The 19,844-nt window shown below is 32.4% G+C and overlaps 1 protein-coding gene across 9 annotated transcripts in view; it reads right to left on the bottom strand.

The window, feature by feature from the left end:
* l(1)G0196 (inositol hexakisphosphate and diphosphoinositol-pentakisphosphate kinase) overlaps positions 1-19,844 on the bottom strand; it is a 143,383-nt gene that overhangs the window by 42,508 nt on the left and 81,031 nt on the right. For all 9 annotated transcript variants that reach the window (XM_072534461.1, XM_072534463.1, XM_072534459.1 and 6 more), the window contains one exon: positions 12,747-12,788. In XM_072534461.1, the coding sequence (XP_072390562.1) occupies positions 12,747-12,788 (42 nt within the window). The remainder of the gene's footprint in view (positions 1-12,746; positions 12,789-19,844) is intronic.

Here is a 19,844-nt window from a genome sequence, read left to right as displayed (position 1 = left end):
GTATTAATAAAACAACAGTTTTGGTTAACCCTGTAGAAATAAATATTCAAATGATTATATCGTTGCAAAGGCGATAAGGAGACTTTTCAAATGAGCTATCGCGTGACCTCGGTTTGTATTTAAAAAAATCGTCGATTACGTCATTACGCCGACACTGATGACGTAATGTCCAACACACTGAAATAATTAATTTATTCCATGGAGTGGAATAATTTCCGAATGTTAGGGAAATGAATAATTTCTGTTTGGTTAAGTATATATTGTATTATTATTAGCAGTATCTCCTCAAATAGTTTGGAGACAATTGGTAGCAATGATATTGATCTGTAAGATTCTACTTTATTTATCGGTTTTCCTCGTTCGAAGATCATGATTAGTTCAGCTGTTTCTTACGTTATTTGACACGTATTGTAGCCTGAATGCTATCTCTATGAGGTTTGTTAGTTTTACGATGACCTCCTAGGTAAGACTTGTACTATGATTCCTGACATTAAGTCAAAATCCATGACATTTCCCTACTGTTTCTGCTTACATATTTCTAATACATTATTCATGTTGTTCCCCCTTTTTATCAAATGGTCTTTATTGTCTAACTTTGGTTATGCAACTTGCCTTGATTCTCTGTATAATTGGAACATGATTTTAACTGATCAATTCTGTCAAATTTTGACTAACTGGTCTCTTTCGATTTCTCTTTTCTAATTTTTCTTTGCTGTTTACCATACTGTAATAGTATATGTGACTAAAACATTAAATATACCATTTTAGATTCTATTTTCTTTTGAAAATACTGAGATTTTTATAGACTATCGTTAGTATTTATTCTCTTATTGCTTCATTACGTTGATAATAACGTGCTTCATACACTTCAAATGAAAAAGTATAAAAGAAACCACTTGTTTCATCCTATTTTTTGTATGATGTATAACAAATATATTCCTAGTATGATATTGCCGAATAAAATATTTTTCGAATTTAACACGATGCATAACTTCTTAAATTCGAATTGTTGCTTTGTGAAACATCATCTTTATCATCTTTGGTTCGGCAATCCTTTGTGGATTTTGGCTTGCTGCAAGATTCATTACAATTCATACATCTAACCACCTAATTCACGGTCGGCCTCTGCTTCTTTTTCCTACAGATGTCCCTTGGTTTGTAAAATACTGATGTATTTTATAAAAGCTCTTAATAGATCAATATATTTTTTATCAATTTTCATCACGTTCAATAAATCTTTATCCGATTCTACCGGATACCAATTGATCCGATACTACCGGATATATCCTGATAATGTAATTTTTAAACGTTGTATAACCAACAAAACACACATACGACAAAAGATACCAGGAAATACCCTAACGAAATTTTGTACCAAATAAAATATTTTTCATGTAGATATATAAAAAAGGTGTACCAATTTAAATTTTCACTTTGTACCATCGGGAAAAATCCTAATTGAGTAGTGTGTGCAATAATAATGTCGTAGGCTGGTATTTTAACCACTTGCACATAATATATATATATATATATATATATATATATATATATATATATATATATATATATATATAATTTTCATAATAAATTTTAAACAATATGTTTGTATAAACAATGTTTATATTGACAATATCGAATCAGAAATGTTGTAACACTGCTGAAAGTTGTCAAGTGATTTCAATCTGTATAGAGTATGCTATATTTTGTCATTGGCATCGAGCATCTTGTTATCTTTATATACAGTAACTATTAATACCTGATGCTTCATAAATATAGCACTAAGCTACAGTTTTCAATGTTCAAGATTCCGTTAATCACCACACTAATTTCATTTAACAATTAACTATAATAAATCCATCAAATATTTTCGTCAAATTGGATTCAGTGTGTAACTTAAAACAAGATTAGAAGACAAAAATGTTTAGCTTCTACCTACAAATATCTTCATCGAATTGGATATGAGATTTTGGGACAAAAAACTACAAACAGTTCCAGAAAAGAAGCAAAAAGCTTATATATATTTCCTGTAGATAAACTGTTAAAAATCTTAGAACGCATACAACAAAAACACGAATTTTGCTAGACACAATAAGTTTATCAAGAATCCTGGAATGAATTTATTTCTGTTATCGAACATGATATAAATGGAAGAGAGAAAAATGTGCAGCAAAACTAAACATAATCAAAGAGTACCAGTAGATAAATCAATACAAAAAACTCTGGCGTAAAGAAGAAGTAACTGAATGTAATAATACAGATTTAGATAACAATAGCGAAATCTAAGAAATCGAAAAAAATATGAGAATGAAAAAGCTGCCAAAAGAGATAGATTAAATAGAGAATTAATTAAATTTCGATAGGGTTATACACTTTTTTAATATATGCTGACAGAGATAGGAAATCCTAGATCCACGAAAATAGCTGTCACTCTCTATTCGAGCCAGAAAATTTAACCTTGTAACCCATACAGTTTTCACACACTTTGAGGAAGCTTTTGGCCGAGTCATTCGAAGTGAATCCGAGTGAATCCAAATCTGGAAAATAATGAATGAGAACGCCTACTCAAATTAGAAAAATAGTAAAAGCTTGGAAAGAAAAGGACATCGGAAATCGAAATGAAACATTGAGAGGGACAAAGCAAACGGCATTCCCTACCCTCTTCGACGAATGCATTGATGGCGTCATTAAAAACTGGAAATCAGTAGAATATTGTGGAATAAAATTACCAGCTTAATACTCCCCTAAGTGAAGTTAATTCTCCCATTTAATGAAAAATATCTCTTAAGGTAGGAAACATTTATATACAAAAGACTAATAAAGTAAGTATCGCAGGCATGTGGAATGTGACCAAGTTATGAATACGATAATGACGAGAAGATAGAATATATAGATTTCAAGTAATACACGGTAAAATAAATTTAACACATCATAAAACTAGGAAAGATACCAAAATAAAATTCTATAAAAATCCGGCAGAATTTTTTCTCATACACGGGAATAAATGTTGGAAAATGATAAAACACAGTAGAATAGAACACATGCAGCAGAGATTGAGGTTTCTAAGACAAGAGTTAAAAGCTCTGTTTAAAGAGAAAGAACATGTTTTCGTGATGAAAAAAAAAGGCTGTCAAAAAGATACTTAAATTATAATACAGAAGACAAGAGTGATATAAGAATAAAATGGTCGCCTGTGTGAAGGCGAAACAGATAAAGCCTAATCTTTGTTGTGAAGAAGAATTCTATCCATTTTTCATCCAACAGAAGTTTTCATTCCAAACTTCTGAAAAAATTCAAAATAATGCAGTTATGTTGACTCTAGTTCTTTCTGATTTATTATAATCATTCTAGAAATTCAGTTTTGTGCTGATTTATTTAAACAAGCAAACACCGATGATATTCGTATCCAGCCATCTATCGGCCAAAGTTTTAGTTTGCCATGTCTCTTGTTTCTCTCACAGGTTGTGCAGTGGTTATCTTACTCATATTTGTGGCAACAACTTATGCTTTTTTATTTATTAATATTACCTTGTTTTTGTAACTGATAATTTAATACTGATTTTATGATAATATTCAAGACTGATTACTAAAAAAGTAATTTCTGATTGATTTTAAACGATTAAAAAAATGTCTTTATTTTTCACTTTAATTTTTCATTTTAATTAAAACAAGTTGCACGAAGAAAAAGAAATAATATCAAAAATGCAATACCAAATCTAGTCCATTCTTTACTCAAATAGTAACCATTAATATATAGTGATCAGCTTATTCTAGGTGAAGGATCAAATCTTTTAACATTTTCTGCATATTAAGTTCTAAATCTAAAATCAAACACATTCATTATATTTCTATTATTTATAGGCCAAAGAATCTATCTTTTTTTATTTGTTTATCTACTTTGATAAGAAAAAATATGCTGAAATATTGATGAAAACAGTACTGTATAAAAGAGAATAAAGTAAAGAGAAGTTACGACTTATGTACAAAAATTCTGGAATAAGGCATGATCAATGGTAGAATCAACCTTAATTTATTCCACCATTCAACAAAACAGGATTTTATTTAGTATTTGACCTATTATGTCTCATATATCACTGTCCTAACTTCGAATTTTACGTAATTATTTTTGCATATCATAGACTGCGTGAAATTGAAAATACAACACTTAATAAACGTTAGCAAATGATGTATTTATTGTCTTGTCCTTTAGATGGTAGAAGAAATCGTAAAAAAATATAGGATATCGTATTGGAAAATCATCGACTTACTGAAAGAGATTTAGTAGAACCCCTAGGCAGCTCATTGGGCAATGTACGCAATATTTTGACTGAAGTATTGGGTTTAAGAAAGCTTGTCTACAATGAGTGCCGCATTCGCTAACAATGGAACAAAAACACATTCGAATGTAAGTTTCTCAGCTATATTTAAAGCGTTTTCGAAAGGATAAAATGGATTTTGTGCGTCGATTCATCACTATGGATGAGACTTGGTTCTGTCACCATGATCCCGAATCAAAACAAGAGGCTAAAGAGTGTGAACCTGGCTCTTCGGCTTCGAAACGAGTTCGTATTCAGAAATCAGCCAAGAAGGTGTTTTCAGTTTTTTGGGATACGAAACTATTTTTGTTTGTGAATTACTTGTAAACTGGTAAAACAATACATTCTAAATAATATTTCAACTTTTTAGACCAGCTTAACGAAAAAGTTCGTGAATAAAGACCCGGTTTGCAGAAGAAAAAAATCCTTTTTCATCAGGACAATGCACAGTGTCATATGAGCCTTTTGACAATGGCTAAAATCCACGAACTAAAGTTCCAATTATTGGGGCATCTATTGCATTCACCAGATTTGGCTCCTAGCCACTTCAATATATTTCAATACCTAAAGAATGCATACGTGGAAAGCGTTTTTCATCAAATGATGAGGTCATAACAGTTGTGGAAGCGTATTTTACAGCCCTTAAAGAGCCTATTATTTGTTGACAGAAACATGAATTTTCTGGACTACATTCAAAATGTTTTCCAGTTGTTATAATATATCTTCAGCAACTAGAGGATAATGTAGAGGGCAATGCCATACAGCAGCAGTCACTATCAGGTTTCTTCGTGACTCTTAAGTTAAAATTCTTTCCTGGCTAGTGATTCTCTAATTCCTCCAGAAGACATCGACCAATTTATTGAAACATGCCTCGGAAAGTTAAGGAATGTGTTAACTTGGGAAATGCCTCCATTATTAAAATATACAACATTGTGTTGTTGTATGCTCTAATTGATTTTAGTAATAAAAAATTAACCAAAATCTCGAATAATTAAATTTATTACTTTACAACTAAATAAATATTTTAAAAATTACTAAGAAGTCAGAAGTCTTGAAGAACATTTTCATCTTGAGGAAAAACATCTGTTATATAGAATTATGAAAATCACTGTTCCACAAATCTAGGAAATGCCATGTAAAGAAGTTTAAAACTAGTTTACGAGACACAATATTCTATAAACTGCCATATAAATATTAGCCAGCTGCTTATCGCCAGGTACTAATTATTGAGAATATTTCTCATATGTTTCAAGAATATTTCTGTCCCTTGGTGGACAGCAAATAGAGAGAGTGACAAAATATAAATATCTGGGAACTTACATAAACACAGAATTAGATCCAGACCAAGGGATAAGGGTACGAATGGAAATGGAAAGGATAGCGGTCTTAAAATTCACGAAATTGTTCTGTGATAAAAATCTGAATACTGCGCTGAGACTGAGGTTTGTTGAATGTTACGTCTGGTCCCAACTATTGTACGGGGTACAAACATGGACGTTAAAAGCGCAAATAGTTAAGAAGCTTAAAGCCTTTGAACTTTGGATATACCGCAGAATGTTGAGAATTCCATGGACTGCCAGGGTCACCAATGAGGAAGTGCTGAGAACGATGGGTCGAGACAAAAAATTGTTGAGAACAATAAAAGTACGCAAGACTGCATACCTTGGACACATACTGAGGAATGATAAATATAGTCTTCTGCAGGTCATCATGCAGGGTAGAGTCGATGGCAAAAAGGGAATAGGTACAAAGAGGAAGTCATGGCTGCGAAATATTCGAGACTGGACAAACATGACTGTAGACGAATTATTCCACGTTGCAAAATACAGAGAAACTTTTAGAAATGTGGTCGCCAACCTCCGTTAATGGAGACGGCATAGGAAGAAGAAGAATTTCTCAAAGACGTTTCAAGTCTTATTAAAAGATAAATTGTTCCTATACGAGTTCTGTCATCCCAAAGTTCATGATTTCGCGCCAAAACGTTCTTAACACATTGTGCCCTCTGTGGAGTACTAGTATAATTAGTCTCTCTTCATCACGTGACGTATCAACGGTCATTGTTTAGTTCGTAATATTATTTTTTTGCATACTTCGCATTTGAAACTATTCAAACAATGCGAAACGGGAAGTGAATCAAAACACACAGAGTATAGTTCAATATACTTGAAAATGGCCGCGCGTCTACTAACGGTGATTCGTGTTCGGGCCGACCTTACAGCACAGCAATGCCGGGAAATACCCAAATTGTACGCCTTGCAATTGAAGCGATCATCATTTAACTGAGTGAAGTAGAAACTGATCTTGAAGTTTCGAAAACAAATTCTAACCGAGCCAAATGTGTGCCAAATTAATACCTAAATTTCTTACGACAGAGCAGAAAAACACTGGCTTAGAAGATCATCTGGACACATTAGAAATGCAATGATGGCAAATGATAAATATGCTTAAAAATATGAATACCGATGCCAAATCGTGGGCTTATGGTTAAGATCCTGAAAAAAAAAGTAAGTATTCAAAATGGAAGCCACTCGGTGCGAGTGGCTTCTTTATCGCGATTGTGCCCCTTAAATTCATATAGTCTCGTGAGGTTAGAGCTGAATACAAGGTAACGCAACTCCGCCACTCTCCGTACAGTTCCGATATAGCATATTACAATTTTTTCGTGTTTCTAAAACTGAAAATGCCGCTTAAAGGTCAACGATTCGATTTTATATCTACATGTTCATACCCACGTAGAGGGTAAAAATTCTATTGATTTTGGAACCATTGTATGCAGAAATTGTTATACATTAAAATAAATGTCAACAATAATAGATAAGTGAACAGTTCTACTCTCAAAAATATTGAATGATCAATCTAATATTTCCCAATGAATGTAACTCTGATAAATTTAGTTTCAAATATTTAATAAACGTTTCTAGGCTGCAGTTATATTTTGTGTAATTAAAAAATTGATCCTTCAAGTATCGACTGAGAAAAAAGAAAAAAACTAAAATATTTTAAAGATTTTATATCATTTTGGGACTAAATTATGATACCCATAGGAAGAATAAACGTATGCAAGTTTAAAATGTCCACAAACAAATTTATAACTCAGATATTATTAGTTAATTAGTATTGATCAGTTAAAAAGTAAAAAAAGTAAAAACCACACACTTTAAAATTGCATATCCTGCATACTTTACCTTTTCCAAATAAGGAAGTAGGTCATTCTCTTAAAAACAAAATATATCACACCATCATTCAAGACATGCATTTCAACACTAAGAAGAAAATAGAATAGTAAAGCAAAGAAAAAGCGTTTCATTTAAAATTGTCAACGTCATTTCTGGTATTTCAAAACAATTTAAGTATTCCGTCAAAATAAACAATGCTGAAAATGAACATTGGATTGCATGATTTTTGTATAACAAAATGTTCATAACAATGTTGCTAATGTACATGTTAGCAGATAGTGGCCGTTACAGTTGTCTAAAATATATTGTCTAAAAATCAGCAGCGATCTATCCGCTTATACCTTCAATATTAAGGGGTACGTCAAGGCTACATATTATCACCAGTACTTTTTAATATATACGTAAAAACGATATTCCAAATGGCTCTGGAAGAAGAAAGTAGAGGAGTTGAAGTTAACGGAATTCTAATAAATAATATCCAGTTATTTCTTTATCACAATTTAAACCAGAAATGACCGTTTACAATTTTGAACGTCGAAGCATATCTACGTAGGAAATTTTCGCACCACAGCAAAAAGCAATTTTGAGATTTGGGAAAACGGGAGTGTAAGGAGATCGCAGAGATGTACCAAACTCTAAGCAGCTCTTCGAAAAGAACCGAAGGGTTTGATGCATCTCCGGTATACATACTGGTCACACCAGTCGCACGGTGTTTTCCGGACAGATGAGTAAATGTAATAAAAGTACCAACGTGGCTTTACTCATGCTCAGCAGAAAGTAATGTTTCTACAACAGGTATGTAATTCGTTAACAATTTTACTAGAGACATCAATTCGACTAATATATATATATATATATATATATATATATATATATATATATATATATATATATATATATATATATATATATATATATATATATATATGTTTGTTTTGAGGTTTCCGCGGGAGCTATATGTGCTGTCACTATTTTTCCGGGATTGACTCCGCGTTGTAAAATGCTGGTTTTTTTGAAAACCATTGTTTTGGCGACGTTTCGGCAAGGTCTCACTTGCCATTCTCAAGCCTGGTGGATCTACTTCTCGTCGTTACTCGATTAGTACTGGTACTAATCGAGTAACGACGAGAAGTAGATCCACCAGGCTTGAGAATGGCAAGTGAGACCTTGCCGAAACGTCGCCAAAACAATGGTTTTCAAGAAAACCAGCATTTTACAACGCGGAGTCAATCCCGGAAAAATAGTGACAGCATATATATATATATATATATATATATATATATATATATATATATATATATATATATATATATATATATATATACATACATATATAATTGTTTAGTGAACTCTTTTAGTATCTTTTATTTTGAACATTTAATTAAGACGTGATAGTTTACTTTACTAATGTTCTTTTATTACAAATCTAGAGATGATGTATCATAAATCAACCAATTGTAGAAACGTCAAAAGGGTCCCGATATAGAACTTGCTATAGCAAAGCAGATTATGATTAATAAAAACAGGTTTAAATCGAAAAATAAGAAAATAGTATTATATGTTTAGTGTTTGTTATTGTTTGTTGAGATTTTCCATGAAATACAAAGTTCTAATTATCCAAAATAACTACACAATATCCCGCAAAATCCTGAAATTGTTATATATAAAGTGGTTCGATAATAATAAATCCTAGAATAACCACGAAGTCTTTATATCAAAATATTACGATTTAGTATTTTAACTTTTTAATAAAGAAAATTTAAGATAAAATAACGTTCCAATATAGATATCTAGAAGATATCCCAATAAAAAGTCTTTTGCTTAATCACAAATGCATTTTGGTATATACCTAACTCTTTCACTTTGGTATGTACCTAATTCTTTCACTACGTAATATTCAAATATAACACACATTATTACGAAAATATGACACGTAACAAGAAAATTATCTAAGAAGCTCAGAGGAAACTCATGAGATCACAACCAGGCCGAAATTTAACAACCCGTGTCCATCCAACAAGATTATAAATTGATTTTTCTATGTACTCCAGTCACCAAAGAGGAAAATGCCACCGAAACTCTAAAAATCATACGAACAAGCTGAATTTTGCAGAGAATATTAATTTTGGGACCCCAAAATAGATGCAAAGAAGTTTACCACTTTTACCCCCGGGCTTCCCCCTAAAATCCCCCTCGCAGGGGGGTAAAAACGCAAAAAAATCGATTTACCAAGAACCTGTACACCGTAGATAAAAATGTTTCAAATAAAAAATGTAGCTGAGGTAATTTTAAACAAAAATGTTTATAAGCATTTTTTGTGTACAATGAACTGTTCTCTTAGAAACAACGCTTGAAGCGACCGTCGATTTTGCATGTCAGTTACACGCGCGAAATCAATGTTCAATAAAATTTGTATCAGCTGGACGGTAAAAACTCGATATCTTTTGATTCAAGTGACCTATCGACAAAAATCAAGATGCATTTTAAAGGTAAGGAGTTCAGCTTTCGTATGCAATTTTTGTATTTTGCCGCAAATGAACTCAAAGTTTATTTATTAAACAGTTTTATAGAAACTGATGACATTCTAGATGAGAAGCACATTGAAGCACATTTATGTTTTAGTGACACTCTTGAACCAAATTTATAGTTCAGGCGTATTACCCAAAGAGTGGTTAACATCTATTTTTATTTGTCTCCCTAAAAAGAAAAACGCAAGAGAATGCAGCGATTACCGCACCCTATTTTTATTTGTCTCCCTAAAAAGAAAAACGCAAGAGAATGCAGCGATTACCGCACCATTAGCTTAATGTCTCATATGCTAAAATTACTACTCAAAGTCATCCATAACCGAATATATCACAAACTGGACATTGACGTTAATGATACACAATTTGGTTTTCGCAAAGGCCTAGGAACACGTGAAGCTCTTTTTTCACTTAATATACTAATACAAAGATGCCTGGACGTCAATCAAGATATATACGTATGTTTTATTGACTATAATAAAGCATTGGATAAAGTACGACATAAACAATTAATGAATGTCCTGAAGTCAAAGAAGATTGACTACAACGACCTCAGGATGATATCAAATTTATACTATAAACATCGAGCAAAAGTACGTGTTAACGAACAGCTGTCAGAAGAAATTGAAATTAGATGTGGAGTGAGACAGGGATGCGTATTGTCGCCAATTCGTTTTAATGCCTACTCCGAAGAGGTCCTGAAAAAAGTCCCATTAACAACATTAGATATGCGGACGACACAGTGATCTTAGCCGAAAACATTGAAGATCTTCAGAGACTGGTGACCAGAATAGCAGAGTATGGAAAAGAGTATGGTCTAACAATGAATGTCAAGAAGACGAAATTTATGAGAATATCGAAAACTCAAAGAAATAACGAGAATCTTCTAATAAACGGAACCAACGTCGAACAAGTGGACAAATATGCATACCTGGGAACAATGATTAACTCCACAAATGATTACAATCAGGAGATCAAAATAAGAATAGAAAAGGCTAGAGCAAATTTCAACAAAATGCGAAGAGTGCTATGTACCAGGGATTTAAAACTGGAACTAGGTTGGCGAGGTGCTATGTTTTTTCGACTTTATTTTATGGAATGGAATCTTGGACCTTGAATGCAACATCAATGAAAAAACTGGAATCATTCGAGCTGTGGGTGTACAGAAGAATTCTGAAAATATCATGGACAGAACACGTCACAAACATAGAGGTTCTGGGAAGGATGAATAAAGAAATGGAAATTTTAAATACAATAAAAACAAGAAAATTAGAATATCTCGGACATATTACACGTGGAGAGAAATACACCTTGCTCCAACTGATTATGCAGGGAAAGATCCAAGGACAGAGAAGCATAGGGAGGCGCAGAATGTCATGGTTGCGCAACCTGAGAGAGTGGTACGGATGTACATCAAATGAACTTTTCAGAGCGGCCGTCTCAAAAGTCCGAATGGCTATGATGATTGCCGACCTCCGCCGCGGAGATGGCACTTGAAGAAGAAAAAGATAGAAACTGACTTCACTTGCGACAAACTACAAAAACTGCACTCATCGCCTTTAAAACGCATTTTTATTTTTGTTGATAGGACACTTTGATCAAAAGATATTGAATTTTTACCGTCGCGCTGATATAAATTTTATTGAACATTGATTTCGCGCGCGTAACTGACATGCAAAATCGACGGTCGCTTCAAGCGTTGCTTCTGAGAGAACCGTTTATTTTACGCAAAAAGTGCTAATAAACATTTTTTTCAAAATCATCTCACTGTTTTTAGCCCCCTACGAAGAGGGTTTTGGGGGAAGCCTTGGGGTTAAAGTGGTAACTTTTCTGTGCATCTTTTCTGGGGTCACAAAATTGACATTCTTTGCAAAATTCAACTTGTTTGTATGATTTGTAGGAGTAAAATCTCTGACGGCTGGACTATTTATCAAATTAACTATTACGTTAAATCCTGTAATAAGTACTTTCATTAGCCCAATACCGATATTTTGTCGATAAAACGGTTCCATTTGTCATAAACGTTATTTCATCGCATGGTTAGGGCACTATCTGATCATCGCCCTTATTACACGTTTATTTCGATTAGTTTGTGTTCAAATGAGCCTGTCTCAGGGGATTTTTAAATAATTTTTTTATCCATGTCGCGAAATAAATACAACATACACAAACGTCATACACTGGATTATTTTTACATTTCCGAACTTTCATAGTGCAAAAATTCATAGGGATTTACATAAAATTAACTATAAAAAGAAGCAGATTTTGAAAAACTTTTTCAATTTATGAGGTTTTATAACAAGCAATCGATAAAAATACAAAAGTTTCTCTTCTTTGGCACCCAATCCCTGGATATCTTGGATATCTAAAACTATTTAAAGAAGAGAAAACTACATAAACGAATCTAAATCGTAATATAATAATGTAAAGAATAAATGGTTACTCTGCACACCATTATAAAGGGCCACTTTATATAAAAGTGGTGAAAAACCAAAAAGAATGGCATTCAATTATGGCAATATAATTTATCTATAACAAAAAAATGTATATATTTTTTGTATACACGGAAAACATACTTTTTGGCTTTAACCACAATCAATCAAACACTAATAGAAAGCGATATATAGAAATTTAAACAAAATATACTGCATATCTGCGTATTTCAAAAAAGAGATTATGGAAATGAGCAAACCAAGGGGAATATTTAAGAGTATTTACTATAAGTGTCATACCTGTGCTGTTAACAGCGTCCAAACTTTGGTGTAATTTCTGAGCTGTTCAAAATAAATTAGTATTGTTAATTTAACAGATTTTCAAAGAGAATGAGGTAAATATGAAACACAGATTAGCATTTCCACAAAAATATAGTCCCAAAAAGTTTTAGATTTTAATCTGCCATTTATAAAACAGTTATTATTGGTCTTAGAAACATTTTAACAATTACAAAATAAACTCTTCGTTTCAGCTTACACATCGAAGGCTTTATACATTTTTTTTATTAAAGAAACTGTTAACAATGTTGATTAAGAATAAGATTTATAAAAAAATATCATGATGCTAAAAGGCTAAAGAACAAACTTAACAATCGTAACATAAATTACTTGACAGCTGTCAAAATTGCAACAGTTAAAAAAGTGTTACCAACTTCTATACCTCTAAGAAAACCCACTTTAATACCAACACCTTAGTTATAGATATTGCTACTTAAAATGCGTATACAAGATGCGGCATTAGTGCGAGGACGTCCAATAATCATTTCTTATAAGAAATAAATAAAATTTAATTTTTTTTTAAAAGTTGGAGCTTTTAGATTGAGCCTATAGATATGACTATACTTTAAAAATATTTTCAAATATTCAGGGCCACCCATATTGACAGGTTGAACAAACTTATCTTTTTTTTAATGGAACGCCTTGTATATTTATAAATTTTTAGACTCGATGTTCTCGTTTTTCTAATATAGGTTTTGAAATATTATATAAGGTAGTTTAAAAAATAAATTACGATTTTATTTTCGTAACAAAATTAACACACTGTAGAGATTTGACATCAACAAGTCTATTTATGTTCAAAAAATTTTTAATATAGTCTACTATTGTCTAAAATTATTAACAAAACGATTATTTCTATTAAAAGTAATTAATTTTTGAACAAAAATTTCGTTCATTAATTTTTTAAATCAAATACAGTCCATCTAATTTACAAACCGTTGCACGTCATTATCTACGTCACAGATCGAAGTTGACATAGTTGCCAAAGTATAAAAAAAATCCTGAATCCATTTTAAATCAAATAGGTCACATAATTATTATTATACTCTTTACAACACTATTTAAATTCTTACGTGACATTTTTGAAATAAAACACACTAATTTTGTTCTAAAAAGAACAGATTTTATTAAATAGGTAAAAATATAAAACAAGAGGTATTCACTTTAAAATTTAAAATAATAAAGTACAAAAAGTGTCAACGCCGCCAACTGTCAAATAAGTGTTACCAATTTATGCCAAAATTTCACCTTCGTTCGATTACAGTTACAGTGTGTTCCGAACAAATGTTCTTCATAAAAACGCTTTATAATGCATTTATACAAATTAAATGAAACATATTGTTGTCTATTTCTTTAAATTAACATTAATAGAAATCTTTAAATATTAGTTCTACGCGTATATATTAAAATATGTCTAGTGGCTGTAATGCCAGTGTACTCGGCAAAGTGATTCTAAAAAAGAACTCACCTACCGCCTAAATATTTCGTGTTGGTATCATGTGACGTCACGGGCTATGGTGGACTGTACGTTGGATGGACTGTACGAAAATTTTGGGATGAAAATTTTAAGCTTCCGAACACGAAAAAGTAAAGTAAAAAGTGTAAAAGTCCCTCATGTTAGTTCAATGGAAAAATTTTGTTAGTCTTGTTATTTTGCTAAGTAACACTGTTAATTTTTTTCTCAAACCTTGTGTTCCAATCTCAACACAGTTATATATTGTTAAATTTAAAATAAAACTCTTTAAATTGAACGTTAACTACCTTTCATTATTTTAGTACGATGTGTACATCCAATCACATAACTATTTTACGGTGACAGTGCTTTTTTTGTGGAAAATGTAACTCTTTATCACGGCTTACCTCATCCTCTAATGAAACTTTACCAAATACATTCAGATATAATTCCAATATTGACAAAAAAACACAAAAACATCAAAACCTGTAGGCACCCATTCGTTTTTAAACTATTTATTAGGCAACTTTAGACAAAATAAAGTTCTATCAATTTCTACAAGTTAGTTTTGTATATAGATTTCTAATAAAATATTATTCGACCTTTTCGCTTGGCCCAACAATGATCCACTTTTTTTTGAATTCGTTTCTTCCAACATAAGCTGATATGAGTTTCTTGTACTTGATGTAGCAAGTCAAAGTTTCTACAACAAGAAAAAACAAATTCAATGACCGTTGAGTATTTGAAAGACTATATTTCGGAAGCTTTTCTACTACTGCAATAGAATTAGGTAGCCGTTGTATTTTGTTGAAAAAATAACTAAGGATTTTAAATGCACATGAATTATATTACCAAAGAAAACAATATATCCAACAAAAATTTCCATTATTGCGTAATTTTAGTTAAAAAATGATTTTGTTCTTATTTAAATTCATAGTTTAACAAAAAATTTTCATTTCCCTGAAATATTTTTAATACCATGTTAATGAGTAAGTCACTAATTTGTACTAAGACAAATCACAGAACAGGCCATCGAGTACAATAAACCAGCATATCTATGTTTTATAGACCTGACAAAGGCTTTCGATCGCATCCAAGTCGAAGACGTCTTACACCTACTGTATAAAAGAAACATATTAATCAATATTATACAAACATCGAAAACATCTACTTCCATAATTGAATACAGGCAAAGATAAATGGAAAACTAACACAGTGTATACCAGTACAAAGCGAAGTCAGACAGGGTGACTCGTTAATTCCACTTCTCTTTAATATAAATAATACAAGCAGTACGTAAAGGTCATGGTTACAAATGGGGAACTTCTTCTTCTTCTTGTACCACTCCTATCGGAGATTGGAATTCATCAAGGCTATCCTGACCTTGTTTACAGCTGACCTAAAGAGTTCATTAGTGGTACAGCCAAACCACTCTCTCAAATTACGCAACCATGACATTCTTCTACGACCTGGATTCCGTTTTCCTTTTATTTTTCCTTGCATTATATTTTGAAGTAATGCGTATTTATGTCCTCTCATCAGGTGACCCAAATAACCGAGTTTTCTTCGTTTGATCGTTGACAAAGTTTCTGGGTCTTTTCCTATCCTTCGCATTACTTCAAAGTTTGTGACTCTTTCAACCCAACTTATTTCAGCATTCGACGGTAGCACCACATCTCGAAACTTTCAATATTTTTTATGTTGTTCTGTTTGAGAGTCCAGGCCTCTATAGACAAGAAGTAAGACAAGACACAAAAATAAGAATCTATAAAGTAGCAATTAGACCTATATTAACATATACGGCAGAGACAAGAGACACATCTAAAACGAGACGACTACTAGAAACAACAGAGATGTAAATACTCCGACGAATATCAGGGAAAAGTCTGTTGGATAATGAGAGAAGTAAAAACATAAGAAGAGTACGCAATATAGAAGACATAAATGGATGGGTGACAAAACCGAAACAGGAGTGGAACGAACACATTAGTAGAATGGCAGAGGATAGGAAAGTAGGAATAGCACGAGATAAGTCACAAAATGGACGAAGAAGTATTGACAGACCAAGAAAAAGATGGTGCGATAATTTAAACAATGTAGGAGGCTAATATTGAAGAAACAAGCTTTAAAGCCTACATACAAGAAGGAAGAAGAAGAAGAAGAAGACTATGTTATGAAATCTACTCCACCAACAACGGACTGTAATAAAAAGGTATAATAGAATATGTTGGCAACATTTTGTTCTTAGATTCTTAGACACAGAACAAATCAGTATCGTACAGTTTGACATATAAGTGACATAAGGCTCAAAATGTCTCGTAACAGGGCATTATTAACAGCTTGAAAAATTCCTCTTGACCAAAAATTGCATTAAGTCGTAAACATTTACCTGCTTCTACTTGCCTAACTTATTTTCAGAATATAATCGTGATTCTTTGCGGGATGGATTTCGTAAAGATCATCTAAGTATAATATTGTGCCAGAAAACATCAATTCTGCGTGAACGAACTTCTTTTTGACGATATCTTAAAAAATGCTTTTGTCGATTTGTGTACATACCTGTTGAAAATTGCAGTCCCTATAGTATATGCGCGATCCCTTATTAGATCACCTTAAAGATTTCACTTTTGATGTTCAAACACCTTGAAAGTATAAGGACGTTGATAAAGGATTGCTGAATGGGTGGCATAGCAATAGGTTACTAATTTTAATTCTATAATTTTTTGATTAATTTGTCAAGCATTGATCAATGAAAGTGTTCAAAGTGTGCCTCATTTTCCAAGTTCAGTTTTTTCATTAAATAAGTGACAACTTATTTAAAATTTGCAGTAGTACTCGTAGTACCAGTATTCATATTGTATAGTAGTCATTGGATTTTTTTTTTCTAACAGGTTCGACATAAAGACCTTCCTATTGAGGAAATCTCCCTAACTGCTCTGTTATAAAACACTACACAGAGTCAAAGAGAGATATAGCCAGAAAATGTGGTGTATCTCAATCATCGGTTCGACGGTTTAGTAAAAAACTTTAAGCTAAGGGTTCTGTTACGTCAGTCCGGAAGGGTTGGTGTACCAAAAGCCTTCAGTCGCCCCTAGAAGGTAACATATTTTAAATAATTTGGCTGTAAAACACATAACAGCAACCCATAGAAATATAAGAAATAAATTGGAAGAAGCACGATGAACAGGATCGTTTTATTATTGAGAAATGCTTGGATTAGTCTATTGTCTATTGATGACTGTCAGGATGAAGAACCTTGCCGTACATTTAAAAACATTAAGCGTTTTTTGCTAGAGCATGAAATTCCTTTATATAACAATAAAACATTGAAAACTTTCGTTTTCGAACTAATTTTAAATTTGTTTTCCTATTATTGAAAGCCCTTTTATGTTCTACTAAACGTTTATTAAAAGTTCTATCAGTTTGACCTATGTAAGTTTTTGGGCTAAGAAGCCTAAGTTGTTGTTTGTTGTAAAAGCTGGTGTTATTCCTTTCTTTTTTATCTGTTTGGCTATTTTTGTTGATTCCTTTATTACCATAGCCCGGCAATTCACCAGATATGAACCGCATCGAAAATATTTGCGTATATAAGTTCCTAAAACGGGAATTGTCCAAGAAAATCCTAACAAACAATGTTCAACTGATAGAAACAGTTGCCATTGGAACCATAATGACCACTTAATATAAATATCTTCAAAATGCATAAATAGCATGCCCAGAAGAGTCACTGCACATCTTAACACCATTAATTTAGTAGAATTGCCTTAATAAAATAATAATATTTTAGTAAAAGTCCTGTAACAGTTTCAATTTTTTTTTTGTTCAATAAATATGCAAAAAGATTAGACCATCATTATTATGCTCGTTATGAATTATACCCAATGATGCAGGAATCTCATCATAGGTAACGTTGATCTGGTTCACACCGGACCGCCTTCAAACACGCTATTATAACAAAAGTAAACTGTACATAATGTTAGGGATAACAAAACACGCTGAAAATTTTTGAAATATTAATTGTTCTGAAGAAGCTCTAAAAAATAGCAGAATCTTGAGGAAATATGTACTTTCTTTAATTTTGTTCTTCTGCCAACAATGCTACAGAGAAAAGTACAGTTTTAATATTTTTATAAAATAAAGCGATAATTTTATTTTTCCCCCTAACTGTAAATAATATAATTTTGAAACATTTGATATTGGTTACTCGCCGTATATATTTTAAAACAAAATACAACATTAGTTGAGTCCTATCGTGAATGTAACTATGAGTTTTATGTACAAATTTTAGTGATACATGGATCTACTAGCTAGTTACTAACGAATAAAGTGGATAAGTGAAAGTTCTACGGTTTTGTTTTAAAAACTAACTTCGTAAGTTTTTATATTAGGAATGGGCACCTGCACATAAAAACGGAAAGAGAAAAATTGTTAAATTGTTTAGTTACTAATAAACTGATATCATTTCTCTTAGATCCTTCTAGTTAAAATTCATAAGAAATAATTCTAAATTATCTATTATATCTAGTAAGAATAAACCACAATTTTGTGGTGGAAATCAAAAATCGTCAAATATACCGTATTTTTAATTATTATTAAGGTTTATTTTAATTAAATGTATAAGATAATATTACAAATGCTACCAACAAATTTTTTCAGGACCATATAAAGGGTGATTCATTTAGAAGTACTTTTTTGGTGAGGATTTGATTGAAGATCGTGCATGAATATTGTCAAACTGACATTTCGCTTTTGTTCAGTATTGTTTGACATTTCATGATGGAAAGACTTAGCCCGGCACAGTGTCTAGAAATTATTAAGTTGTATTTTGAAAATGGGAGTTCTGTGAGGAATGTATTTCGTGCGCTTAGAGCAATTTATGGTCCACATAATCAGCCTACCAAACGTACAATTCGCTTTACGATCAGTAAGTTTGAAACCCAGTTTTCATTATTGGATAACACGCGACCAAATAGACCACATTCAGCACGTACTGAAGAAAATATAGCGGCGGTAACGGATAGTGTACTCGAAAATAATGAAGAATCGATTCTTCGCCGTTCTCAACAGCTTGGCTTGTCATATGCAACAACTTGGCGTATTTTACGTAAGGATCTTGGTTTAAAACCATACAAAATTCAATTAGTGCAAGAGCTGAAGCCGACCGACCTTCCCAGTCGTCACCGTTTCAGTCGATGGGTTCTTGATAAGCTTTCAGAAGATCCACTGTTTTCGAGAAAAATTTTGTTTTCAGATGAGGCCCATTTTTGACTTAATGGGTACGTTAATAAACAAAATTCCCGTATTTGGGGTGATGAACAACCCAAAGAGGTTCAAGAGTTTCCATTATACCCTGAAAAAACAACTGTTTGGTGTGGTTTACGGCCTGTGGAATCGTTGGTCCATATTTCTTTAAAACAGAGGCCGGCCAGAATGTTAATGTGAATTGAGACCGTTATCGTGCCATGATTACGGTCTATTTGGTACCTGAAATTGAAGCTCGTGGTCTCGGCGACATTTGGTTCCAACAAGATGGCGCCACTTGTCACACAGCCCATGGCTTTACTGCGAGAACGATTCGGTGAACAAATTATTTCACCCTTTGGACC

Source organism: Diabrotica undecimpunctata, chromosome 6 (assembly GCF_040954645.1).
Source record: "Diabrotica undecimpunctata isolate CICGRU chromosome 6, icDiaUnde3, whole genome shotgun sequence".
NCBI lineage: Eukaryota > Metazoa > Arthropoda > Insecta > Coleoptera > Chrysomelidae > Diabrotica > Diabrotica undecimpunctata.
The sequence above is the reverse complement of the archived record's forward strand: the minus strand, read 5'-3'. Positions and strand labels throughout refer to the sequence as shown.